At 40.5% G+C, this 27,734-nt stretch overlaps 1 protein-coding gene across 1 annotated transcript in view; it reads right to left on the minus strand.

The window, feature by feature from the left end:
• TMTC2 (transmembrane O-mannosyltransferase targeting cadherins 2) overlaps positions 1 to 23,775 on the minus strand; it is a 391,310-nt gene extending 367,535 nt beyond the window's left edge. Inside the window, exon 1 of the mRNA XM_025882606.2 lies at positions 23,049 to 23,775. Coding sequence (XP_025738391.1) covers positions 23,049 to 23,131 — 83 coding nt within the window. The 5' untranslated portion in view covers positions 23,132 to 23,775. The remainder of the gene's footprint in view (positions 1 to 23,048) is intronic.
• Between the last annotated feature and the right edge of the window lie 3,959 nt (positions 23,776 to 27,734).

Here is a 27,734-nt window from a genome sequence, read left to right on the forward strand (position 1 = left end):
GGAAAATGCTTTGCAGACAGTAATCAAAGAACAACCAAAAGACTGGCACAAAAGACCAAATACCTTTTGTTTAAGGACAGGAACAATTTTCAAGATGCCATGAAGCACTCTTAAAGCGCCTTGATTATCTTTAAGAGCCTTTTGCTATTACAGCCCAGTGAAAACAACAGCTAAAATAAAACATTTATAACGATCCCAACTCCACCTTTTTTACAACTTTGTTGAGTTTTATATCATAAAATTCACCTATTTCAAGTGTACCATTCAATGAACTTTAGTAAATTTACTGAGTGTGGGGCAACTATCACCATAATCAGCGTTAGAATATTTTTATAACCCTAAGGTTTATTTACATCAACCCCATTCCTACTGCCAGGAAACTACTCATCTACTCTCTCTTTTCTACAGAGATTTGCCTCTTCTGGGCAGTTCATATAAATGGCATCACAGGATACTCCACCACTTTCTAAATATATAACTTTAGTGAAGTCACTACTTAACTCTGCTATGATTCATTTTTCTCACGATAATCATACCTAGACTTCACAGAGCTATTATAAGGAATAAATGAGATCATCCATGTGAAGTGCTTAGAACCCTGGCTGGCACACATCAAGGGCACAATACACTAATTGTAAAGTAGCTGAGACCCTACTCCTGCTTATAACTCTAGAACTACAGTTTCTGTGCCAATGGAGTCTCAAATTCAACATGTCCAAAACGAAATTCTCTATCCCTCCCTTCAAGACTGTTTTTCTCCTATGTCCCTTCACACAGGAAATACTCTTGAGCATCCAGTCATTAGAAACTTAAATTCTTAAACTCTTTCACACTCATTGTCCCATCCAATCAGCAGCTTCTAGAGTCCTCTTTACTTGCTTGAATTTGCTTCCTTCTCTTCAGTCCCTCAGCTTTACTTACAACTCTCAATTTTTCCGCCTATTTTGTGCGAAAGCTTCCTACTTGCTCTCCCTGCCTCCCCCTGGCTCTTCCTCTAGTCTATCCATCCTATTTCTGTCAGAGCCTTCTCTCTTAAAATCCCAGCCTGGTCATTTCTCTCCTTCAAGGGCTCCCCCTGGCTTTCAGGGTAGCTCCTTAGCTTGTCACCCAGGACCCAAAGCAAACTGCTTTCTACCTTCTGTATTTCCATCTCCGGCTCCAGAATCCTCCCTTGGGACTGGTCATTCTGAACAACCTGGGGTTTTCTGAATGTGTGAGCTAGTCTTTGGGCTTCAAGCAAACTAGTCAATCCACAGCATCTCCAAGACTGCCATTTGCCTTTCTCAAATGGCAGCTCAATATCTGAGTCCCTGGACCACCTAGCAGAACTAGGAGGTGCCTCCTTTGTGCAGAGCTAAAAGAGATAACATACAAAAAGAAGCTCTTAAAGTGCCATCAGCTCTGTGAGGCTCAATGAGATGCCCAAGTTGAGCCCATGGGCATCATGAGCCCATGTTCAGCATCACTTGAACCTGGTGAAGGGCAGGGTAAGGGAAGGATGGAGGAGGGAAGGAAGTGAGCAGGGGAGAGAGGAGAAGGGAAAGAGGAAATGGACAGAGGAAGGAGTGACAGGATATGAAAAGACAGGAAGGGAAAAGGGAAAAAGATGAAGATAAAGATAAAGGGCACTCTCCGAAGACAAAGCATGAAAAATATAGAGGAAGAAAGGAGAGGACCTACTTCTTGGAAGAAAGGCTTTTCTTTTGGGCATGAGCCTTTAATAAAAATGTGAACCCTTTCTTTTACTCCTACCTGTGATGATAATCATACAATATTCTCTCTATTCTTCTGTTTCTGAATCACTACCACTCACAGTGATTCTAGTTCTAATGTGGAGGAAAAATTTACACACTTCCATGTGCTGGAGACAACATTTCATTTCCTTTCTAAAGCATTCTCCACATTTACTGTCAATCAACCAAGAGTAACTTTTCAGGTTTTCCATCTGTTTTCATTTTTTTCTTTTCTTTCATCAGAATCCATGGAAAACTAAATGTATTTCAATATGCCATAAATATTACAGATATTTGGGTGAAAGAATCAGAGTTAAAAGAGGTATTAGATATTATCAAAATCAGCGGTTTCCAACACTTTCTCCATAGACCCCTTTAAGTATACCTACTACACTCAACCCAAGACCTGGCTTTCCGGTAGTTTTTATGCCTACCTTGGTCTTTTCACAATGTATTTTCCCATTTTATTAATCAAAAGTCAAAGCCAATAATCAGGTTTTATGACTATCAACTACCCAGTGCTACCCTTGAATTTATAAAACTATTGAGTCAAAATCCAAGACAAAACAAACAAAATCTCAACATTTTGCTAGCTTATATGATTCTTTGGATAATTCTATGTTCTGGGTTTTAACAGAAGTCAATGATGGACTCTCATGAACTTCCACGTCCCTTCCTAGACTTCAAGCTACTTACCCCAAACAAACTCCTCCAGTGTAGAGAGGTGAAAGTCCAATAAATATTATACCTCTATACTCCTGATTATCCTTATTTTCTGCCTTGTTTCTTCATAGCATTTTAATAAATGCCTTCTTGTCCTACCAAGGGTTCTCATCCTGAGATGCACAGAGAGAATTTAAGGAGCCCATGAACTTGGATGGGAAAAAATATATCTTAGCTTTCTCTCATCCTAAAGAAATTTAGCAATGCCTTATGAATAATAGCACACCCTGGCAGTGACTTTACCACCAGTAGGAATCACAGACACTTCTCTATCACAGTACAATTACTGCAAATTTCTCAAAAAAATCATTTATACTCCTCACTACTTTGATATTATGGCAGCTAATGGATATGCCACCTGATTTTGTAATTAAATGGATTAATATAGGAGAATATATATTACTATAATGAACTAGGATTTTAGTATTTTGATAATTGTATCTCAATTTTTGGGCTTCTGTATGTTTTGTTTTATGCATTCAAGACAATCCTGGGGGAAGATATCCACAGGTTTCACCAGATGGCCAAAGGGATCCATGGCCCAAAGAAAGGTGCATTAAAAGCACAATTTATCTCTCTGCTGCAATAACGAGATGGGGTGATACAAAGTAAACCCTTGCTGAAGTAAATGTGCAAGCTCACACAGTTCATGGGGAAAAAAACAGGATTCGACTCAGATCTCCTGAATGCTCATCTATTGTAATAGACTGGGGTCAGAAGCCTGAGCTTCAGAGACAGACATGTGTGGGTTCAAATCTGATTCATCACTGAATGGCTCAATGGCCTTAAGGCAAGGTACTTAACCTCACGGAGCCCATTTCCTAATTCATAAGAAGTGCTTTATTGGGTTGAGAGAATTAACTAAAATAAAAAGGTAAAGAACTTACTGTATTTTGCACATAATTATTAAAAAGACACAACAATCTATGTCATGCCTAATTATTTTTGTGGAGTTTTCCATGATACTATTTGTATTTTCATACAGCTGTACCCTTTACTAAAACTTCCTTGCTGCCAGTAGGATGTCATTCTCCACAGAACTCTCAAAATCACAGCCTACTTTACTCTCAGATGAACCCGTGGCCCAGGAAGATCTGAGGCTAGGAGCCAGAGCATACTCTCCCTGCTCTTGTTTCCATCTTCAGACTTTCATATCAGAGACCTAACAAGTCCACCATATTCAGTCACACTACATCCCCCTGCCCTCATTATCTGCTAAGCCCAGAATCCTGAGCAGCTTACTTGTTTTTCTTCAATCCACCATTATCTACACTGAGGACACACGTAAAACTCTGCAGGCCCAGTTCTGAGGTTCCACCATCCTAATGACCTGACATTTCCTCCATGAATCCTTTTCCATTCTCTCAAAGGTAATCGGATTCCTCTCACAGGCCCCCACTGTATATTCTCATGCCTTAGCAAAGTGTTCACTGGTGTAGGAAACCAAAATATGTGATGACTGACCAGCAGGTTTTTGAGAACCTTGAGACCGGAGAACATATGATTCACCATTTGCATGCCATTCCACTCACATAGCGTCTGACAGATTGGATACAAACAATGCATATAAAGCTGAATTGGATTTCAGGCTCAAAACAACCCTATGAGACCGGGAATTACTGTCCTCTTCAGAGATGAGCAAAGCCAGGTTCAGATGAGTCACTGACTAGCCTGTTGTATACTTACAGAGTGAAAAACTGAAGAATATACCCAAGAGCACCCACGAGTCAATGATCCATCCTACTAGATTCTCTTCAACAAGAAATATGTTGCCTATTTCCTCAATTTCTTATTCCCCTGGAGAATTAAAATATATAGCATCTAAATGTTTCTCTTTTTAAATTCATTATTCAATTTATCACATTCATAATGATCATAATTTATTCAGGTCTGGTGAGGTACATAACAGGTGAGCTGGAGGTGACTGGAACGGAAATACTGAGCTGCCTAGAAGTGAAAGAAGCATCCTCGCAGAAGCAAGAACCCAAGCTTAAGCTTATTTACAGCAATCACCCTGGACTAAGCAAAAGAGATAAACTAGGACAGCCAGATCTAATAGGAGCAACTAAACAGGAGATTGTGATGTACTTTGAAACTTTGTGGGAGAAAACAGGGCATCCATGTTGGAAGCCACATCTTCCTAGACAATAGCTTAACGTGATCAACGTGATCAGAGCAGAGCCAATAAGATGCCTAGATTCAGACCTGAGCCCCTGCCAGAGGGGAACTGTGTCTCAATTGATCACATAGCACCAAGCAAAACCTTTCAACCTGAAATGTGAGTTGGAAGGGAAACTTCAATATGAACACTGATTTTATGGATATGACTTCAACAGTACACATTTCCCTATTATACCCATAAAGTATTTCAATGATATCAAAATACCTCCAAGCCTTACATAATGTAAGTGCTGCCTGGACACGTTCACATATCACCATATCTTTGGCTCACAGCAACATCAGCAATTCCCCACTTGCATATTGAGAGAACTACAGAATTACAACAGGCCCAGAAGTGCCGCCAACAAATTTACTGCCTCTGTGTTATTTGTAAATTGATTGTTTCTTCTTTGGCTTATGGCAAGTAGAGAACCGCATATAAATGCATACAGATTGCATACCTACTCATAAAATTCAACATTAGGATTGAACTTTCCCCAAACTCAGAATATTATGATACCCTTTAAGCAAGTAATATATGCTTGACTTAATGTGTCTCCTCTAGCTTATTTTTTTTAATTGATTATGCTACCTCCAGGTCAAAACCTTTCTACCTAAACGTCTGCTTTTATAGAAAATGTTTAGTACCTGGCTTATGAATTAAGAATTTTTAATGGGCTCTTATTGAAAAATCAAAATAAGATGGTTTTTTGGCATTGTTTTTAAGTAAAACAGGTAGCTATTGGCTAAAATGTATTTCAGTTATTTATCGGGTCTTAGAGTCTCACGTCATATGCATATATAATTATTTTTCAAATTCACTATTGCAAATAATACCAAAGGCAGCATTTTTCCACTCAATAAGGATGAATCTACATATTATTTTAAATCCGCAAGCCAACCTTTGAGGTACAAATTTTGGAAAAGCCAGGCACTACAATTTTGTAGAACTCACATTTAACCCCACAAGTTAACGCCATAAATTAACAACATTGCTGAAAAGCATAAGAATCGGTTCCAATCCTGCAAGTAGGTAATCCTGGTCTGGACACCCATTTTTCAACCTGAGGACAACTATATCCAAACTGCAACCATCCAACAAATGGGGATTCTCAAAGAGTGTGGAAGATGGCCATCCAGTTCAAAGCAACAGAACATACGGCCTTTTTCTTTGCTAATAAAAAAAAAAAAAAAACTCATACCACGGCAGTGAGTTATTGAACACACTTTATCAAGGGTGCCTCCTGGGGAGCCCAAAGAACAAAAAGGCATCAAGATGAGACTGTTGACAACCAAGCAATGACGCAGAGTCACTTTGCAGGTGTCAAAACCTCTATCACAGAAATCAGGACCAGTGGGCAGAGCACATGAGAAAATAAATGCCAGAAGAATACCAAACAGCTGCTCAGCGCTGAGCTAGAGCAAGGCAGATCCCCAATCGGAGGTGAGCAAAACACTTGGAGAGCACACAGAAGCAAAGCCTGAAACAATGTAACAAAGCAGCAGACAGCGGGCCAACAACTACTTGGAAACCCAGGCTCGGGGCAGTGGAGGCAGGCGGGGCCAGGGCTCCAAAAAGCTATACAAGCATCCCAGAGGCGTCCACTCTGGGAGGAAGCAGCAGGTACTTCCTACAGGCCAAAGAGGACTGCCGGGGCCGTGGGGCAGGGGCAGACAGCACCAGCACACACACAAAGACCCACAGTTACAAGACAGCCATTGCAACCCAACACGCTCGTGATCCGGGCACCATCGTGGCAATGTGGGGTCCATGCCACGGTTGGACAAAAATCCCCTGACAGGGCTTACTCTAGTGTCATCTGAGGGAAAGTCAGTACGATTTTACATCAGTTAGTCTGACCTTGAGCCGTAAGTCTAACAGTTCTATCTTCGACCTGTGTCTCCCAACTGTCAGGGCACCCCGGAGAGTGCCCAGATGTGCGCTCAGGAATCAGTAAGATTGCGACATGAATTTTAAATGTGTTTCTATTTAGATTGGGGGTGGTAAACTCTTTCAGGTAAGGGCCAGAGAGGAAATATTTTAGGCTTTGCAAGCCCCAAGGTCCCTCTCACAACTACTCAACTCTGGCACTTGTAAAGAGAAAACAGCCATAGATAATACATATACAAGTGGGTATGACTGTTTAAAAAACAGGCTACAGGGTGGATTTGGCCCATAGCCTTAGTGCCCACCTGGTTTAGATGATAATCCAAAATCCATACACAGAGAGCTACATGAACATTCCACCCCGTATGAGTGACCACCCCATAACTGTGCAAGGCCACATGACTTCTGAGATTGCATTTATCATCCAGTTGGCACTCAAGAGTGCTACTCAAATATGCAAGGGTGGTAAGGACAGAATGGAAGTGGACATCTCTGGTTCCATGGTCTGTGGTCTCAGAATACTTTGCCCTTTTCCTTCTAATGGAGCCCCTCTTCCTACGGTGACCCTATTACATGTGGTGTGACACAGGAACACCTGCCTTCTCTCTACTCATATGCCAGACTATAGGTTCAGGCACGTACCTCGGCCTAGCCAAAGCACCCAATGGCTAGCATCTGTGTCTCATGCATGAGCTTGTAACCTGAGTCAGGCTAATTAAGGTCCTTCCCGGAGTATTCCTGGGAGAACTAAGAAAGAGAGTTTAGGTTGCCAATGGCCACGGTAACCATGATGGTCAGACCAAGAGATGAAAAAAATGAAGTCTTCATAACCTCAACAGGCCTCTTGGGCTCAGTCAAGCAAAAGGATCTACTTTCCCTGAATTGGGCATCTGATATGTACAACCAAGAGTCCTTATTATCGAAATACATAATATGCCATCAAAAATAATGGCCCAGTGACAACATGTTAACAACAATTCCCAAAGCTTCAATACAGGCATGCTAAACTCTGAAGCCTCCACACTCGGAACATGTCCTGAGCAGAGATGTTCTGATTATCTCAGGTCTCCTCTTACTCATGGAAGAAAGTAGGCACATCCTGCCACCTCACTTCACCCCAAGCGGATCTACAGGGGTTTTCCTTTTCTTCTGACTTGCACAAGAAAGAAATCCTCTCATCTTCCCTCCACATTCATCTACTCACACCAAGTGAGACCAACTTTTCTTCACCTTTCCATTTCTTTTTTTTTTTTTAAGATTTTATTTATTTATTTGACAGAGAGAGACAGCGAGAGAGGGAACACAAGCAGGGGGAGTGGGAGAGGGAGAAGCAGGCTTCCCGCTGAGCAGGGAGCCTTATGTGGGGCTCGAGCCCAGGACCCTGGGACCATGACCTGAGCCGAAGGCAGATGCTTAACGACTGAGCCACCCAGGCACCCTTCACCTTTCCATTTCTAATACACTCAAGTTTCTCTTTCACCTCTGTCCTTAACTTACTGTAACACTCATCATCACTGAGAATACAAATCCTCCAATATAATCCTGTATCGCCTATATAAACCTATAGAGCCTATGTGATCCTATAAATGGACACTCTTCTGGGTCTCTCGGCTTTGGATTTCACCTACTTCAGACAATTCTCGAAATGTTATCCCGAACACAAGGCCCATGGCGATTCAGCTCCTGGCTACTTCACCCATTCATCTTTCCTTTCTCCCTCTCCCTACCCTCCCCTCTGGCTTTATGCCCTACTCTTTGGACACTATGTCTTTCCCTACCTGTACATTTTTTTCCCAAATTGTCCTCCCCCTCATCTTTATCAAGCTAAGTTGACTTTTTCTTCAGCAGTCAGTTCTCACAAGTGCCTCCCCCCTTAGCCTGGATCAGGTACCCCTCTTGTGTACTCACTTAGAAGTGTAAGCATGTCTCTATTTTAGAGACACTGTCTAATTACTTGTTCTTTCCACCAGACTCTAAGCAACTCGAGATGATAGACAACATCTTCTCCTGGGTCAGTGCCCCCATGATTTAACAGGTTCCTGACACAGCTAAGCATTTACAAATATTCGCTAAAGGAATACAGTGGTGACATGAGCTGAAAGCATCCCACACCGATGCTTTCTTGGGAGACAGCGCATTTCTCCATAAGAATGACTTAACACTTTTAAATCAAAGGCCAATGTCTATTTGAGCTAATTTCCTAAATATAAAATAAACAGCATTCAAATCTCTCTCCCAAACTCTGAATAGAATTATCATAATTTTACACTATAATTTGCAGAAATCAGACTACTTAAATGGTAAACATACCCTTACGGTTCCTCTCTTTCTATCACTTCTAGTAACAAGAACCAGTTCTGGCCTCTGAGATAAGTGCTCAGAATATACAACAAAACAATTTACAAGGGATTAAGTATCATTAAGTCTTTTGGTTGATATGGTAGAAAGACAATTATCACCTTATCATTTTTGTTGCTTTCTTAATTTCCACTCATCTTCCTTTTCTGTTATCAAGGCTGCTACAGAACAAAAGTTAGTTTGTGAAGAATGCCAACAAGTTAGCAACCGATGTGATTTTCTGGGGGGAAAAATTCCTCACAATATAAATAATTTGCAAAAATATATATAATTAATTTTCTTTAAATGAACCAAAACTAGTAATATTTTACAAAAGAAATCATTCATTAACTTCATTTACTCAAGATTTTGAGAGAGAAAACTATTCCAGTTTTCAATAAAATTATAGCTGCAGTGTTACTTTGGCCTATTTCTACCAATTTCAGTCTGTTCGGGTAAACTCTTTCTGAACACACAAATAGCTTGCAGACATACACAAAAGATTTTCTTCAAATGCAGTAGGTAAGCTGCATGCAAAGCATTTACTCTATTTTTATATAGACTTCCAAAGATGCTAAAGAAAAAACACTCAGACTAAGTTCTGGTTTGTGTTTAAGTTCATATTCAAGTTTAGAATAATAACGTTTCTTGTCAAATCTTATGATTTACAAGAAATCTTTGAACTTCATTTTCAACCAGTTTTCATAAACAATGATGACACAAAAAGAAATAGGAACGAAAATTTAAACTTAAGATTATGCTTAGTATTAAAAACAATTTTAACTTTTAAATATCACCTATGGTCCACCCTAAATCCACAAGGTTTGTGGTATATAAATAAACTGTCCAACTGAAACATTAAATTTACCAATTCTTTCAGGCTTCAGTTTGAAAAATAAACCCAACTCTTTCCCCCAAATAATAAATTCTCCAAATTCAAATTCCAAGTGCACAAAGATGAGCCATTTACTGTGATGATAGCTTTTTTTAAAATATAAACAAGCTGCTATTTTATAATACACACCCAAAATTCAGCATGTGATCAAAATTTATCATAGAATTTTTTTTAAACACCACTGAGTTATTTCCACAAATAGTTAAAATGAGGAGGATTTCCATTCCTAACAACTTGTCTTGACTCCCCCTCGAAAAGCTGATAATCGTGTGCTGCTTTGGTTCCAATTCACAAAGACACCAATCAAAACTACCCATCTTCCATGCAGTGCCTTCTGTTTTTCCCCCATAAAATTCACCCAAACTTCCCCATAATGGTCCCCCTCTCTACCATAACAGAAAGCACTATATCATAAGCAAGAAAGAGGCAAAACCCTCTTCAAGTCAACTTCTGTCAAATCCACCAAAATTCATTTATAGGAATATCCTACTTCATAATATGATAATATATTATCCTCCCTTCATAAGAGACGCCCACACCTTCCCACCCAACTCTCACCCTGGAGAAATCCAAATGCTAGTCTTTTGTTTTAGTCCGAAAATTCAGCAGCTGAGGCATGTTTAATAAGGTCTTGAATTATTGGTTTCTTGTACTAATTTTAAATTACTTCCAGAGAGTTGAGGGCTATCCTGCAAAAACGATTTGTTATTTTCCTTTAATAAATTAAAACAGCATAACTGATTCTTTTTAACCCATCAGTAACAGAATCTGGTTTATTAAAATACTGAGTAAATTTTCACCTGAATATTCTAAAAATGTTCTAAGAAACAGATATGCACTAGAGAAAACTAGGCTGCCATCCAACAAGAACCAAAAGTGTTCTCCTTTTTAGGAGCTTGCCACTTGCTGTTAGAATTTAGTTATCAATAGGAACAGGGTAAACATTCCAACTGAGAGTAAGGTAACACATAAGACATAAAATGATGATTATGGCTGAGGTCAAAACATCTCTGGTTGATACGGTCTGTTATATTCATGTCCCTCATTTTCCACTGTATATATGACAGCAGGGCCAACATTTCACTTAGCATATTATTACCCACAATGGCCAATTTCAAATATATTTCTTAGGCAAATGAACAAAATCCATAATCCTAGAATTGTGGCCAGTTTTAAGCTGGAAGAAACCCTGGGGAATCATCAGAGCCCTACCCTGATATTAAAGAGAAAGCTGTGTTATCAATATGGTAAACCTTCAATACGCTTAGCTTACCTGTGGTTTGGGAGGGGGGAAGGATGGGGGCAGATCTTTTTCTAAGGAAAAAAAAAAAGGAAAGCAAGATATATTATTAGTATTATAAGGTTATACATTCTCTTTATATAGGGAATCCCTAAAAAAAATGTTAAGCAAATATGTGAAAGATCTGTTTTAATCAGGAGATCAATATTCTTAAATGCAGAACCACCTATAAGTAAATTAATGCAAGTAGTACATCCTGGTAAGAGAGTAAGTTCATAAAGAATAACAAGCTTCTCAGAAAAGGTTTCAAAAAACAATGAGCTTTTATGTACAATTTTGCTCACTATAAAACAAAAGATATATGAGTATTTCTGGGATTCGAGCTAACTCTCAATTCGACATAATCTTGCACAATATAACTGAAAACAATCCTGTATTTTCATTGTTTAAGATTTTTCATTGACTAAGATACACATCACACAGTGGGTCAGTTCTTATAAGATGCTAAGAAATCATAATTTTGCCTATGCTCCTATGCACAGTATCACCAAATTTAAAGAAGAGTATCAATTATGACAAAAAAGATGGAAGACATCATAGTTCTGTTTTTCATATGTGCTTTTAATTGTGTATGCACTACAGACATTTTATTGGCAAAATTTACATGTGTGCATGCATGCACGCATGTGCACACGTATAATGGTTGTTTCAACATCACTTTTCCAAACTTGTAACTCAAGATGAAAATTAAATTCTAAAATTCATAGTTAATTTAATATAGTTGACTGAACCCTTTGTTATCCTACATCTACCTGAAATGCTAAGTGAAAGATTACTAAAATAAGTTTAAATGTTCAATATTGGCTTTTAAGAGAAATCCCCTAATGCTCTATACTATTTCCAGATGTCATTATATAGTGATTTTCAACTATCAGCAATACAGTTAATGAATAAGTTCTCGATTAAGAGAATTATTTATTAAGTATCCTAGACAACACCAGACACTGCGCCAGGCACTTTATATAACTTCATTAAATTCTTCCAACAACTCTGTCAAGTAAGTATTGCTACCCTCATTCTGTAAAACAGGGAGCAGAGGCTAAAAGAGTTTAGGTAACAATCAAAATTATACAATCAACAAGTAATAGTTCTGGGATTAGATGATCTCATTCCAAAGTTCTCAAGGTTTTTTCCTTTTGCCACCCTGTTGCTTGGAAAGATCTAAAAGAAAGAAATAGTTTCTAATTAGTTATAAAAATGTGTCACCAAGTTTAGATATTAGATGCTGCTACCCAGCACATGTACTGAACGTCCTTACTGCAAAGTCTCACTACGTTGCTGATTAACACAAACACTTAAATGCAGGAAAACTTTGGCTTATCTGACATACAGCTTTCCTAATCACTGGGCCGCCAGAATGGCTCTGAATCTGAACATATTCCCAAAAGAAAAAGGGCTGTCATTGAGGAGGGAGACCATGAGTACCCAGTAATAATACATCCTGCCAAGCAGAACCAAAGTACCAAAGATTATTTACACCCGATGCACCGTAATTGGTCCTTTTACTCTGCAGAAGGGAAGAAGCGTTCAGATTGGCCAGAAGGTCTATTCAAAATAAGCCTCCATGCACAGAGACCAGAAACATGGGAAAAGCAACAGGAAAGAAATACAGGAAAGCAAAAACTGCTTCTGTGGTGAGACTAGGGACTGCTCACCAAAAGCGTGGACAGAGATGAGAAGCAGAGATGGGGCATACAGGTGGCAACAGAAGCTGGGACTGCAGGAGCTCAACCACTGACTCCAAGTGGAAATGTTAGCAACAACATGGACTGGGGCACAGCTCTGCTCTCAGATGCTAATGTACAGTGATATCGGGGTCATTCGCCTTCTGGTCCAACACCCTCTGTGTCCAAGGGTATAACCATGCAGCTTTTTAAAACACATACAGAACGTCTGTCATACTGTTTCATTTCATGCTCACTCTGTGGTCACCAGTTGTTATTTCCACTTCCTGATCTGTTATAAGACAAAGTTTTAGAGCTCGATACGGTGGTAACAGCAAGACTGAAATTCCAGTCTTTTATCTTGGCCCGATCTTCCTTCACGACACTGCATAGTATTTTAAAAAGAAAGGGATAATCATTACCTATTTTAGAATGATTCTTTAAAAAGATGTCTATTAACAGGAAGTTAAAACTTCAGATAGATAGGGCAGTCACCTATCCAGAAAGCCCCCCAAAGTGCCCAAAGGCTAAGGCCTAAGGTACAAGGTTAAAAAAAATGACATGGGTCTAAGCATTTCTAATCCTATGCAGATACTTTCGCATAACAGCATCATCTAATGCCTGACTATCACTAAGAAATCATTATCTTGCCTACTCTCAGCTGCCTCAACATCTATTTCTTGCTGCCTGCCTAAAGTCTATAGTCTTCATGCAACGTAAGCCAAGCTTCCTTACAAGGGATTTGTTCGACAGAAGTACAAACCGATAAAGGCACTGACTACAGAGACTTGGTGTAAGCATCAGTATTTGTCAAGTCCAAAGCCTAAGGCAAATGCATATCAGTTTATTTGTCAAAATCAGAATCCAACATCTGTCTCCCCAGTAATGTTACAAAGAAGATGATATTGTAATACAAAATGGTGACAGCTATTTCAATAGAGATCATCTCCTAGAATTTCAATAGGCTCTGGACCTTGTCAAAATCTACACAATACCTCAAATCCATCTGATCAATTTAAAGAAGATGTCGTGACTCAACAAATGTGAAAACAATACATAAAGCTTAAATAAAATGTCCAAACTCACACACAGAGAACAGGCACCTTATCCTCAATCTTATTCCATCCAAGAATTTAGGCAATCTTTCCAAATGTCTGTGAAACAGATAGAGCTGATGTAATACATTTAAATGGAACAGAGCCTTATTACTCAAGGTGTGGTCCATGCACCAGCATCAGCTGGAGCACCTGCAAATGACAGAAATGTACTCTGAGACCCGCTCCAGGCAGAACCTGCATTTTTTTTACTTATCTATTTTTCCTTTCTTTTCTTAAAGTTTTTATTTTAATTCCAGTTATGAACATACAGTGTTATATTAGTTTCAGGTGTCCAGTATAGTGATTCAACACTTCCATGCAACACCCGGAGCTCATCATCACAAGTGCCCTCCTTAACCCCCATCACCTATTTCACCCATCCCTCCCACCCCCCCCCCTCTGGTGACCATCATTTTGTTCTCTATTGTTAAGAGTCTATTTCTTGATTTGTCTCAGAACCTACATTTTCACACCCTAGAAGGAAGTTTGGGAAGCACCGATCTAGAGATATATACATATATATCTGGATGGAAAGAGATCCAACAAGAGGCCCAGCTCAGAAATGTTGCTTTAGGACAATCAGAGTGATCCATCTGACTCCATGAAACTAGAGATTTAAACTGCGTTTTAAAAGAGTTTCTAAAAGGCAATCACCCATATCAAAGGATGAAGGCAGGGAGCAAGTTATGAGAGTAGCAGGTCTAAAACCCCCTTGCCTGTCACGGGCATCCTCAATCTTGTCAGGCACGAATTCAAAAGTAGCTACTCAATACCCTTTCAAAAATGGTTTACACTTTTTCTGTTGATGACATACAAGAGGTTTAAAACAGTGAAATTTCATTTTCTGTTCAACATGGAACAAATGCCAAAACAGCACTATTTTCAAAAGAAAAAATACAGACTCTTAAATATAGAGGTGGAGGAAGCAAACCTAGAGATCATTTCTAATGGGATATTTTAAATAAAAGACTAGACATTTGTGGCAAAGTATAGTTAGTAATTTCAGGCTACACACTGGTGTCTTTCATAGATTCCCTCTAAATCTCAAATTCACATTTTCTTTGCTTCAATCAGTACATAACCCTGTAGGAGTGGGTTTAAGTATAAAACCTTTCTTTAATATAAATTTGGTGACACAATTCAGTGCCTTTTTTTTTTCAAAAGACTAACCTTCCTATTTTAAATGAGGTTTACCAAATGAATTCAGGTATACCAGTTTTTCACATCAGCTGTAAATAACTGCCTCCCACTAAACGGCCCATTTCTGCAAATAAAAATGTCTTTTTGCCTGATTAAACTTCTTCATCATCTGAGAACTTTCCTTCTGCAAATTTGTAGTTGGAAAATTTGTCATTAGAAGCTTGCTTTGTCAAAATGAGCTCTTTTCAACGGCTTTGAGAGAGCAGTCCTATAGTTAATTATTTGGAGGAGGAAGGGAACGTCCTATTCTAAAAGAAGTACACTTGACAAAATATTTGGACCCAAGTCTTCTACCTTCAGACTTAAGACATCTTTTACAATCCAAGGTAACAGGCTCAGTTTTTACAATACCATTATAAACCTGAAGATAGGAAGGCAGAAGTAGCCAAAAGACAGTTTATGATACAATGAGAAAGGTCCCCAGATGAACATTTTAGCTGCCAGCCCTACCTCAACAACCACTTCTCCCAAATGGCTTTGCAATGACAAAGCGTCTTCTCCAAACTAAGAAAAGTGGTCAAGCCTACAAATGTAATCTTTATAGCCACCACCTAAGTCACCTCCCACTGAAGACACAATTTGCAGGGATATCACTTCAACATGCACTGACATTATAAAGAATTAAACTATTGACTTTCATTATTAATCCAAGAGATGCTACTAACAGAAAAGAAAGCAGGGTAGGCCTGCCTTCATGGTTGAACATTGGAAATTAACAAAAACAAGATGTTTACTCTTCCCGCGGTGTTTTCACTTACCTGCCTCTCTCACAGACTAGTTTTATAATCTAGGGTTTATAATAGAAATTCAATAATAATATGCTCTATAACAATGTCCTCAACATAGGCATCTAACCCAACTAAGAGATGAAAGCAAAAGCAGGCTATGGTCTGAATCCTTGCAGTCTCTTAATAGAATGCTTATAAGCAATTCAAAAAAGAAAACAAAATTTCTAAGACACAGCTGTAAAAAATTTTACTAAAATTACTCATCTTTCATTTAAGAAAAAAAAACCTTATTTTATAAAAAGCAAACTTGTGAACTGCATTTAAAATTAATACCCAAAGCATTCCAAGAATGCAGCTTATATGGATTGCCATTTTTCCCACTGGATTTTTAAACAATGCTGAAACATGGCTGTTTGAAATACTTCAGTACCATCATTTAACACTGTTCAAAATGTCAAGAGCCATATTGCACCCCAGTGGCCACTCTTCAGCAAATAACACATCCTTTGAAGTTAAAATACTCCTAAATGATGCCAAGTGAGAATTTCTAGGAGAGTACAGTCAAAACTCTCTACTTCTAGAGAAATCAATAATCTGGAATCACAGGAAAAAAAAAAACTTTCATTATCAAAACTTGTGAATTTTTCAGTTTCAAATGTCAGTAAATTCCTTTACCCCACAGCACTATTTTTTTATACATTGTTTCCTAATGAAATCACAATTATAAACCTGTAGTGAACTTGGTTTTTTTTTTTTACCATGATGTTTCTGTGGAATAATGACACATTTATTATAATAAATGCCACAGAAATGAAGGGTAATCATCAAAGACAAAGGGATCTGACAGAAACATTTCACCTGGCCACCACACGTAGCACACAGATGCTATTGCAAGGATACTGATGTATGTTTCATTTGACAAATCATGTAATTTAGTCAATCTCCTTCATTATGACTACATGCTGTGCCATGCTTCACACCCTGCCTCACTCTGATATCACACAATGCCCTGGCAAAGAAATCAAGAAACCAAAGCTTAGATCAAATTATCATAAGACAAACAGCATCTCCTCTACCGAATACCAAGGTACTCTTAAAACAGACACTGTAGCACTGCCCTCAAGCAATGTGGCATGTGTATACCTTTAGTAATTTCATTTAATCCCACAATAAAATGGAATCTAAAGGTGAAGTTAGAATGTTCAGTTCTAATCTCATTTCCATATTAATTTTTTAGACCTGAGCAAATAAAGATCTCTCTGCCCATCTCATCTTTAAAACAATCATTTCTAGTTGTTCAAATTAACTGCACTTTAAGACATACCCTCAAAGAAAGTAAATTACTCTAAAAACAGGAAAGCAACTTTTCATGTTAGCATCTTGAAAACAAATCATTTCAGTGTTCCTGACTTCTTCAAAATTTTCCTGAGTGGGTAGGCTTACTCGATTCTTTCCTATTTAGCTGTAAGAAAAAAAAAAGGTTATAATTGAACCCCAAACTGTAATCCCCAAAAGTTTCTAAAAGGCTGAAATGAACATTTATACCTTTGATTCTAGGAAATCTTGAGTACCAGAGAAACTGACAAATATGTTTGAAAAGTTAAACTGTCAGAGGAGGAAAAGAGATCAATAGAAATTTGATAGTGCTGCATCTTGATGGAATTGTCTGCCTAGAAAAGACAGCCCCCCCCCTCAAAAAATCTCTGAGGCAAAAGTCTTCGATCCCGATGACCAGTCAAGGCAAATCTAGGTAACTCAAAGTGTTCAACCACTGTTTTCCTCCAAGGAAAACAACTGATCTGGACAAACAAGAAGGACAATTGGGGAGAGGTATTCCAAAGCTTCTACGTGTATGACCACAGTGCAAGTGAGCACCAGACCATTAGCAAGGCCGGTTCAAAGCACCTACCATGGGTCCTCAGCACTGCTCTTCCGGGAAAGAAGCCAAAAGAGTCCCCATCTCAGTTTTAAAATATGAGTATCAATCAAAATAAACATGACTGACTGCAAGTGAAATTCTGCTAAAGGACAATCTATCAGCATTTTTACAAGTCTATCATCAGACTCCCAGACTCAAATACTTTAGGACACCAGCTACAGTACAGGTAGGCCAAGGACAGACAGGTAGGGATGCTTTGTTGACAACAGTGAACAGCTGCTGTTTGTACTATGTACCATATATACAAGACGTTTGTGTTTCAGAGAATTCGTAATTAGTGAATTATTGGAGTCATTTATTCCTCAAAAGTACATACAAATCAAATCTTCAAAGAAGCCATCTAGCATTGTGCACAATTACACCTGTAATTATTCAATATGTTATGCCTTCTTCATCCTACGAAAAACAGAAAGCACGCAGTTTCTGGTGATATGCCTCTCCCCTTTTTTTTCAACCAGGCTCTAAATGAGGACAGCTACTCAGAGAGGAGGGGTCTTAACAAGCAACAACCCATTTGTCCTTTCCATCATGGCTGCCACACGTGTCACTTTTGTGAAGCCATTAAAGTAGGGACCCAAAGCTGACGTAATATTTAGCTTACAAGAGAAAACCAAAAAATTTAAAAGGTAAACTTTACTGTGTTAAAAGCATATTAAATGAAAATAATTGTGTTATAGGTTTGTCATTTTTCAGAGTGACAAGGGTAAACTCTGTCCTTTCTTCATATTATGAAAGTGGCTGTTCCAGAGGAAATGGACCCTTTGCCTATGATAAACAGCTGTAACATCATGGGCATTTTAAATAAGTGCTTTCAGCGTACAGAACAGCAACAGAGGGATTCAGAAGACAAGCTGTGCTCCTAACTCATGTTGGAAGCCATAATTTTCCCTATGGCATTTATACACGTCCATTCGGTGCTTGTATTTGGGTCATTTGCTAGAATAAACCCCATGTGACAGGCTCACTGAAAGTAAGGCAACGTAGTCCATACTGGCTTCACTTAATTTTAATTTACTATTAAGAGATGTACTTGTTCAAGCAGCAAAATGAACCTGTTCTGCATAGATTTGACTAAACTTAGCTAGAAGGTAAAATATCGTATTAAAATATTTCATAAACTATAAACTATAACCACTTGCATATTTTTCATAAACTCAGAAGGAAATCAGTAAAACAGCACCCTTGTGCCCACTAACTTCTTCCAATAAAGACCTGAGGAGACAACCTTTGATACAAAGCAAACTTCTTCCTTATATACTTTGATCTTAGAGTAACTCTTCCTAAACATGATTTTACTAAATACCAAGCATGACTTCAATGGTTGAACATACTAGAATTTTAAGATAACAATCCCAGATTGGCCCATGCAAGTCTATTTATTAGAGAGAATTTTTTAGAGGGACATTAACAGAGTGATTGCTCATTTCATAAGGGATTCTTATCATACCAGGTCAAAACCCAAACGGATAATAACTTTAAAAGGCCAAGTAGAAGGAATAGTTGACTATCTTTAGGAAAAAATGGTTTTAAAAAAAAGTTATCATGCCTTAAATCCTCCATTCTTTCATTTTAAAGGCTGTTAATCAAAATCTTTATAACTTTAACTTGTGTCTCCATAAAAACTGATTTATATTTAGATCCAAATGAATAAATTAGGAATGTGATATTAAGAGTTTGGAGTAGTTTTGATTCAAAAATAGAAATTTCTATTTCTATGGTGGAGTTCTTCCTCCAAATTTCACACAACTGTTGCACAATGAGATAGCTAAGAAACCCAAAGTTCATGTTAATGATCAAGGTTGGGTTGAACAAATGTAAAATGGGCAATAAGGAAAACAATTTTCAAAGCAGCCACAAACCCACTTCCCACTTCCAAAAACTCAAATTATCTTTTTTTAAGAATGCATGATTTTATTCACCCAAGAATAAAAATATGTATTATTTTTAGGTGTATTATCTTATTTACTTGTTATACATCATAAAAGGCTTGCCATCAATTAGGTGATATGTGCAAAATGAAATCAGACTACAAAACAATAGAGCTGGCATCCTTCTGCTGCTGTGAAGTAAATGGACTCTCTTTTAGTGTTATCTCTATGCAAAACTTATAATAGTACTTTTAAAGTAGATATAGTGAAAATGATGTAATTGTTATATTCGATAAATACATAAGAGAGCAGAGAATTTAGGATCAGCAAGTTTTTTTCCACTGACCTAAACACCAAATTTCTCCAGAAAATGAGAGGGTCCTTCAAGAAGTCACATTCATCATGACTTAAAATTTGGCAAAGACTGTATATTTATCATTCCAGTTGTACTCTACCCATAATTTAAGACTCAATACAATCATGACTAGACTGAAGGCAAGGGGATGAAGGGGGGGATGAAGCTGAAACTATATGTGCTTTTTCATCAGATATGATGATTCTACTCTTCCGTTTGTTTCATCACATCCTAGCCACGTTCTTAAGTTTAGCATAAAAACACTTGTAAAATATTAAGTTTTACCATAGGGACATCGATTTTGCTATGAAAAAGTTTCAGATTACCACTTAATCTCAACCCAGCTACATCAAACAGTGAAAGAAATTATATATATAGTTTACAAAGTAAACTTGATCACTATATTTAAAAGAAATGATAACTTTGAGAAGTACCACAGCAATAATGTTTAAGCTGAAGCAATATAAAGCCCTCCTACAGCAAATGCCAGATTCTTCAGCTAAAATGCAGAGTCTTGATTTAGTTAAACAAGTCAAGCATAAGAGCCATCTCCTTCCTTGTGAGCTGCTCCTAGCACTGGCCTCTCTCCTTCTAGAACTCTATTTCACAAAGTTCCTGGAAGGGGGGGGAGCGCCGTGGAATCCACAGATGCAGTTTACACAACGTTTTAAACTTGAGTCTTTGTAGTCTGAAATGGAGCAGTGGAAGTAAACACTATCATCATCCTCCAGTTTCCACTTGACTCCCCAGCTCTCTTCCAGCTCCACATACCAGTGAGTTAGAGGAAGTAGATAAAAAGTGTATCCGAAAAGCCACATTTTACAGAGCACCTGGGCACTGAATCACCTGTGCATGCTATGCAGACATCCAGCAAGTACCACACTCTTATTAATAGGTATTTCAGAATTTCTAGGATACATAAAAACCAAGTTTGATTCTGTTAAGACTTCACACTCTTAAGAGTATAGGACTGCATATGCAGTTCTGCTACTAAGAAAATTAGACTAACATACATTTCCAAGTTGTAGCAAAGTGGAATTTATATTTACAGGCTCTCAACATCGTAACAGTAATATATCATATATTGAGCAAGCTACCAATTAGATGGTATGGACAACTCATCGATGTTCATCTATATAGCTAAATAGAAGTCAGGAATTTTGACACTGCAACCCAACCTATAACATGTACAGAACTTACAATTGCCCACCAACAAAGTACAACTAATTTATCATCTCAATGACACTATTCTCCCCAAGTTATGAAGTCCTAACACTACTGACTGATGATTAAAGAATACATAATAAGCATTAAATCTACAGAAAAATGTACATGCAAATTCAGTTTAGTTCAAGCCTTCATCTTTTACAGGATACTTCCTTCTGATATGTACTTTTTAAAGAACTGAACAGCGATAAAGGAGAGCATACGCTGGGAATGCTTGACTTATCACAGTGTTCTACAATACTTACTGTACTACAGTAAGTTGCTTTTTTTCAAGCTCTTTATTCTTAGTTTAAATGATTACTTCTCAAACTGTCCCCAACACAACCAAGAACTGCCCAGATCATCCCTGAGCTCATTTTAGTGAAAAGTCACCCATCTTTGGAAGGAAGAGCTTTTTTCTTCGCATGCCCTAGAAATAGTAGGTGCACAGTAACACAAAAGTGGAAGGAACAGAGCAGCTCACCTCACTCTTACACAAAGACCATTTATTTCTCAGAGCATGTATCATAATTGCTAAAATCTATACACTGCTTAAAAGTTGGGGAAAAGTTTATGCCTCATGGTGGATTCCTTATCAAGCAATCTCTGACAGACACTACATAAAATGCATTAAGAAGAGTTTGCTTTATTTCATTGCACCTATTATCAGGGGATTTCATAACAGACATGTGGGTGTAAACAAAGATTCACGGATTTCAAGCATATATCCATGAACATGCTTTTAGCCAGAGAGTGGGCACACCAGAGAATACAGAATATGGGTAATTACCACCCTGAGAAGATTCTGCCTTCACCTCCCCTCACTATCAACCACTTTGCTTAAGTTCACTCTCTGCCTTGCCCTGACCCTGGGGATCCATTCACTTTTCATAGCCCAGAGAGGCTGCTGAAAAGCTGTCAAAGTAAATCTGTGCTCACTTTTTGGATGGTTTCATTTCAATGGAGCATGAAACACCCCAGGACGGTTAATAAGTTTAGCCAGGCGTGCTGTTCTCCCTAATATATTTTAATTATGCATCTGTTTTAATTGTAATCAGATTAAGTCACCGGAAAGGCACAAATTGGAATTTTCCCTAATGGCTATTGGAGCTTTTCATCAGTTTCTAAACACTAACAACATTTAAAAAAAATAGGTTGAGACACGAGCACAACTGTGACATTTTCCAGAAATCGATGCAGTTTCTTTGACAACACAGTTCAGGTCTCATTAGCCACCCAAACTAGCCCAAATGCAGAAGACAACTTCAGTCTCTAGGGGCGTCTTCTTCCCCAATTAGCACAAAAGAATCGCTAACGTCTAATGTAAAACTCCCAAACAGAAATGAAAGCCTAGGCTTCTATAAAGTGCTACTCCATCGATTGGTGAGCGAGGTGGGGGGGGAGCCGGAAAGCCCATCAGCAGCATTATCTTGGCTCAAAGTAAAGTACCATACACGTCAAACGGGAAAGTTGAAGCAGAGTATGATTCTCTCCTTCCACTATTTTGGTAACCGGCAAAGGTGTGTTTTTTTCCTCGGGAAATGAAAGTGTCCCATCAATAAAAGGAAACGCTACAGGGAAGATCTATTAAGAGTCGGGGAGCGGCTTCCTTCCAGCCCAGACGTAAAATCGCTCAACGTGCACCAACAAATACCTAAGACTTTTTTAATACGATCATTAACAGTTCCCCAAATTGCTGCGATTTCCGATAAGAAACTTAAGCGTTCGCCAACAGCCAATAAGCAAGAGAAAGAACCTGCTGCAAACTAGGAACCCAAACTCCTTCAGACCGCCCAGCGCGCTCGCTTCCCCGGTGTTTGCTCCGGGTGTTGTTTACGCGTCTCCTAAACCTTCAATTCAGGTGCTGGACCAGTTCCTCCAAGACGCACTTCAGCCTTAAAGCGGGAAGCTTCTGAGCCACCGTGGAGTCCCCACGCAGCCCGCCGACCCCTTACCTGTCATCATAGCAGAAATCCGCACTCAAGGTGTTGAGATACAAGGCGAGCCCCAGAGCGCTGCTCACCAACTCTGCAATCATCTCTCCACCGCCTTCCCTCCGGCTCGGCTCCCAGCGCGAGGGCAGCAGCGGCAACAAAAAACAGAAGCATCAATCCCCACCTTCCGCCGCCTTCTCCTCCCAGCTTCACTTTTTCCTAGCTCCCCACCCTCTTGTCCCTCCCTTCCTCCCTCGGGTCCTTGCAATCCACCGCTCTCCTCCTCCTCCTCGCGCCCGTCTCCGCAGACGCTGCGTCCTCTCCGGGTGCGGGCTCACACCACGCTCCCCATGCCCGGCGCCCGCGAGCGGCTGGCGGCTTTCGGGCTCCGCGCCCCGCGGCGGATGCACAGGGCTGGTCTTTCGCGCGGCTCGCGGCCCCCACCCTAACCCATGGCAGTTCGGGGCGCCCTAGGTGAGGAGTGGGACTCGGAGGAGGTGGAAGAATGCGGGATGGGGGCAGAGGGACCGGACCCAGCAGGGTTCTGGGACCAGCTGGAGGAAGAGAGAGAAAGAGGGGCGGGTGGGAGGGACCAGGCGAACCGCCTCCCCTCGCCGCCTCCCGGGCGCACGGCTCCGGTGCTGCTCGGGCTGACTCCGGCCGCCACAGCCGCTGCAGCTCATTCACTCTTTATTAGCTCCCTCCCCGCCCCAGCCCCTTCTCCAGTGAAGTGAGGAGCGGTGGCTGGAGATTCCAGGAGCTCCCGCGTGGGGTTCTCGGCGCGGCCCCCCGCGCCTGCGTGGCCAACCCTCCATCCCAGCTTTGCCCGGCCCCTTTCTCCACCCAGATCCTCCCCCTAAGGCTCCTCCCACACTACCCCCTGGCTGGAGGCTCCTCCCACCTCCCCGCGGCCCGAGGCTCCTCCTACCCACCTCCCGCCCTCCTCTTGTTTCTTTCACCTTCGATTTCACTCTGGAAAGCCCTCGGGACCCAAGGGCGACTGCTGGAAGACAGCCCAAAGGGGTAGATGGAGTGCGCCCTGGGAGGGGGAGCTGGACGAGAATCGACACCAAGGAGGACACGGTCGCTCGCTCCGCTGCTGCCTGGCGGCGCCTGGCACCGACTAGATCTGAGCCCCAGCGGTGTGTGCCAAGCGCTGCCAGGCGTAAGTCCGGTCAGCTGGAGGGACTTCTGGGGACCGGGAGAGGAAGACCAGGTTTGGCGAAGGATGCAGCCTCGCTTGCCACATTTACGCGACCTCTCATACACGCTCACAATGCGTGAGCCGAAAACGGAGGGGGTATTGGAGAGCTTGAGGGGCATCTCAGGAGGGAGAGATTTCAGCTCCGAGCCTACCTTTGTCCCAAATGTCAATAGAAAGATGTATGGGGAGGAAAATGTTCCCGCAGTCAGGTTAAAAAGAAAGGACCCCAAAAGAGGAAAGAAACACATACACACACGCCGCAGCTGCGGGGGCCTTTCGGGGTTTCAGGGGGACTTTCAGGCTGACTCTGGAAACATTATAGAGAAGAGACGCCTCTGCAGCCCAGTGCAGCGCTATCCTCAAAACCTAGGAAGGCGGGAAGCTAATGCCCTTTCCTTTCCGCCCGGATGCAGGACTGGATGGAAGGCGTCCAACCTGATAAATTATGGTGTAGAAGAATGGCCTGTGTAGATGAGCTCTGGGTACTAAAGTTGTGAGACCAAAGAGGACGGTGGGCCGCCTGCCACACCTCCTCCTGGCTGGGCCGCCTTCTGGCTGCGCGCGATGGGCTCGGTCGGACCACGATGAGCACTACTACAGCGCCCCCTGCTGCACGGCAACCACAATGCTTGGAAAACAGACCTGTAGAGGGCTGACTGACCCCGCCCCCCCCTCCGCCCTCGAAGGGAAGCATCTAACTAGCGAGCTTTCCAGGACTCAGGCAAGAAATCGAATCCCCTGGATGTCAGGAAGTGGCCTGAAAAGTAAATACTGTGGTTTGAGTGTCAGCGAAACACAGCTCCATCTTTTCCTGATTTCACAAAAAAATCTGTGTAGACACAGATGAAGTGATGAATATTTATTATATCTATTATGCCATGCACGACGGCCCATTTTTGTTCCCTGGGATACGGAAGCATACATAAAAGAGAGTTGTATCTTTAAAGGCAGAGACTGATCTTTTACCTTTTTTTTAACTCCATAACCTCTGCTTATTGTTGAAAAGTATAAAAAACCCTGGTAGTTAACCCATCAAGTTCCTCTGTATCTGTATCCCTCCACTGCATTTATATGTTAATATTGGATCCTAGTACACTGGCTGAAGAGCACCCAGGAGTTGGAGTCCCCACTGTGCTGTTACTACCTGAGAAGCCTTTGGCCAGTCACTTAACCTCCTTGTGCCCCTTTTTTTTCTCACCATTATGAACAGTGATGAAAATAATACCTATTTATGCATACTATTATGAAGAGTAAAGTAATTAAGGTGTGAAATACCTAGAAGCAATAGAAGTGTTATTATTATTATTATTCCCTCCAACTTTCTCTTTTCCTTTTAGTTGCTAACTAAAACCTAGATCTATACCTCCAAAATGCAGACCATGACATCCACCCTACTCCAGTGCTCGTCCAAAATGCCTTCACTTCCTGGATGGACTAAGGCAGTACCTTTCTAAGTGGTCTTATTTCTACTCCTGCAGTTCCCCACTACCCCACATTCTTAACTTCAGGTATTAGAAGATTCTTTTGAAAACCTACAATCTCTCTACTTTAAAATGTTCAATGATTTCCTGATGCACATCAAATAAAACTGTGAGTCTTACCATGGCCAGCCAGGCCCTCATCTGGCCCTGACCCTTCTCTCCCCTGACATTGCATCCGCAATACAGACACCCTTCTCCTCAGATACCACTTTCTCCTCCTTCCTCATGGGCTGCCTTCTCAGACCTTCCCTAGCCCCTTCTCAGCATTCCCATCTTAGTTCAAATGCTCTCCCCGGAGAGGTTTTCCCACCTCAGTCATCTTTGTCTCATTATCCTGATGATTTTCTTCAAAGCATGCATTGTATCTGGAATCCCCGCTAGAACGACAGCTCCAAGAGGGCAGGAAACTCATCAGCCTGGTGTTCCACATAATACCCAGAGCCTGTAACATCTGGACAGGTAGAAGAAACTAAAAACAACACAAAATGTTGACGAGAAATGAACAAATAAATGTGCTTAGCAGAAACTCTATAGCAGCTGAAAATCCACAGATTTTTATCATGAGAGAATAAGATAAGCTGATTTGTTGTCCATGTCAAACAGTGAAGAATTAACACAGGAGAGGGGGAGGAAGTAGGTTAAAAATTCTTAAGGTGCATCAGCTCTGCAGGAAAACCTGCGGTAAGTCACACACAGACAGCTCTCTTCAATAATTAAGAGAACTCAGAAGCATGAAAGTAGTAGAGAGGTTTGGGTTCAGCGTGCTTAAAGCTTGTAAGCACTTCCAGAGCTGTCTTCACTTCAAGGCTCCAATAGTCTTAAATAAATATTTTCTACACTTCCCCTCCACCTCCTCCTTTTCTCCTCTCCCTACCCCCAACTCCAGGGGATTGGGAGCTTGGGAGATGGTGAGAAATGTACATTGTGCTCTCCCTGATGAACGGAAGGCTGAAAAACCAGCTGTGTTGCTTTTAACAAATTTTCCTCTTTTAATCTGACGTGGGTCTCAATATTCTCCCAATGCATTAAACCTTGGTTGCTTTCAGACTACTCTCCAAGGCCTGAGAAGCAGCCAATGTCTGCGTTTTCCCCCTTCCTTGAACACCAGTGGGGGAGAGCGGAATCGGTTAAAAGATGTCATCACTATCCTTGGAGATCATTTCAAACCTGGGGACATTGCTTTTTAGTTTATTAAGGTGTACTCACCCATTGTGAGATTGCTACCTCAGTTCTGAATGTATGTATTCTATTTAAAGCTACCGTTGCTCTCCACAGATGAAGGAAATTAGGCTGGTTGGCTTGACTTTTCTACCTTAGACACAAGACTGGCCAAAAAAGTGCTAAGCCCTTATTTTCCCAAAGTAGGTTCCACACATCTGCTACCTCACCACTTCCTCAATGAATTCTTTTTTATAGTCGCCCCGACCTACCCTGCATTTGTTCTGCATTCCCAGGCCTTTGTTGTATAATTCATACCTTTGCGGTGCCAGGTCCTCGGGGTAAAGATTTCCTTATTTGCCTAAGACATTTTTAGTTTATTGTGCAATACCATCTTCCCTTTGGGTGTTGCATAAATATTAACTAAAAATCCACATCTGGTCTTAGTCTTCATTTCTATTTGTCCTAATATAACTTCTCTTTGAACAATTCATTTGGAAAGTGTGCCAAGGGTGAAATGTGGCACATAAATTCTCCTGCTGCACAGAATGCCTTTTAAAGTACCCACAGATTTGGTTATTTATGAACAGAAGATTTGCACCTCTTCCTTGCTCTCGCAATTCTAAAATTGTACCAGGCCAAAGTAATTACAATCTCCCATATGTTTTGTGAAAAAGGTATCCAAGAATCTCCTGCTAAAATCTTAACAGATTGACTAGGAAGCAGAAAAACACTAGCCCAGCAGGTGAAGCTGCCTGTTTAGGGAGGTCAGAACAGAGCTCTCTGCTGGGGGACTCATAAGCTCTGGGCTTTACTCAGGAAATAACCCTGCAGGAGAAAAACAGCAGAGCGTGGATGAAATGT

Source organism: Callorhinus ursinus, unplaced genomic scaffold, assembly GCF_003265705.2.
Source record: "Callorhinus ursinus isolate GAN/ISIS: 27379988/994484 unplaced genomic scaffold, GSC_fseal_2.0 scaffold14, whole genome shotgun sequence".
Lineage (NCBI taxonomy): Eukaryota > Metazoa > Chordata > Mammalia > Carnivora > Otariidae > Callorhinus > Callorhinus ursinus.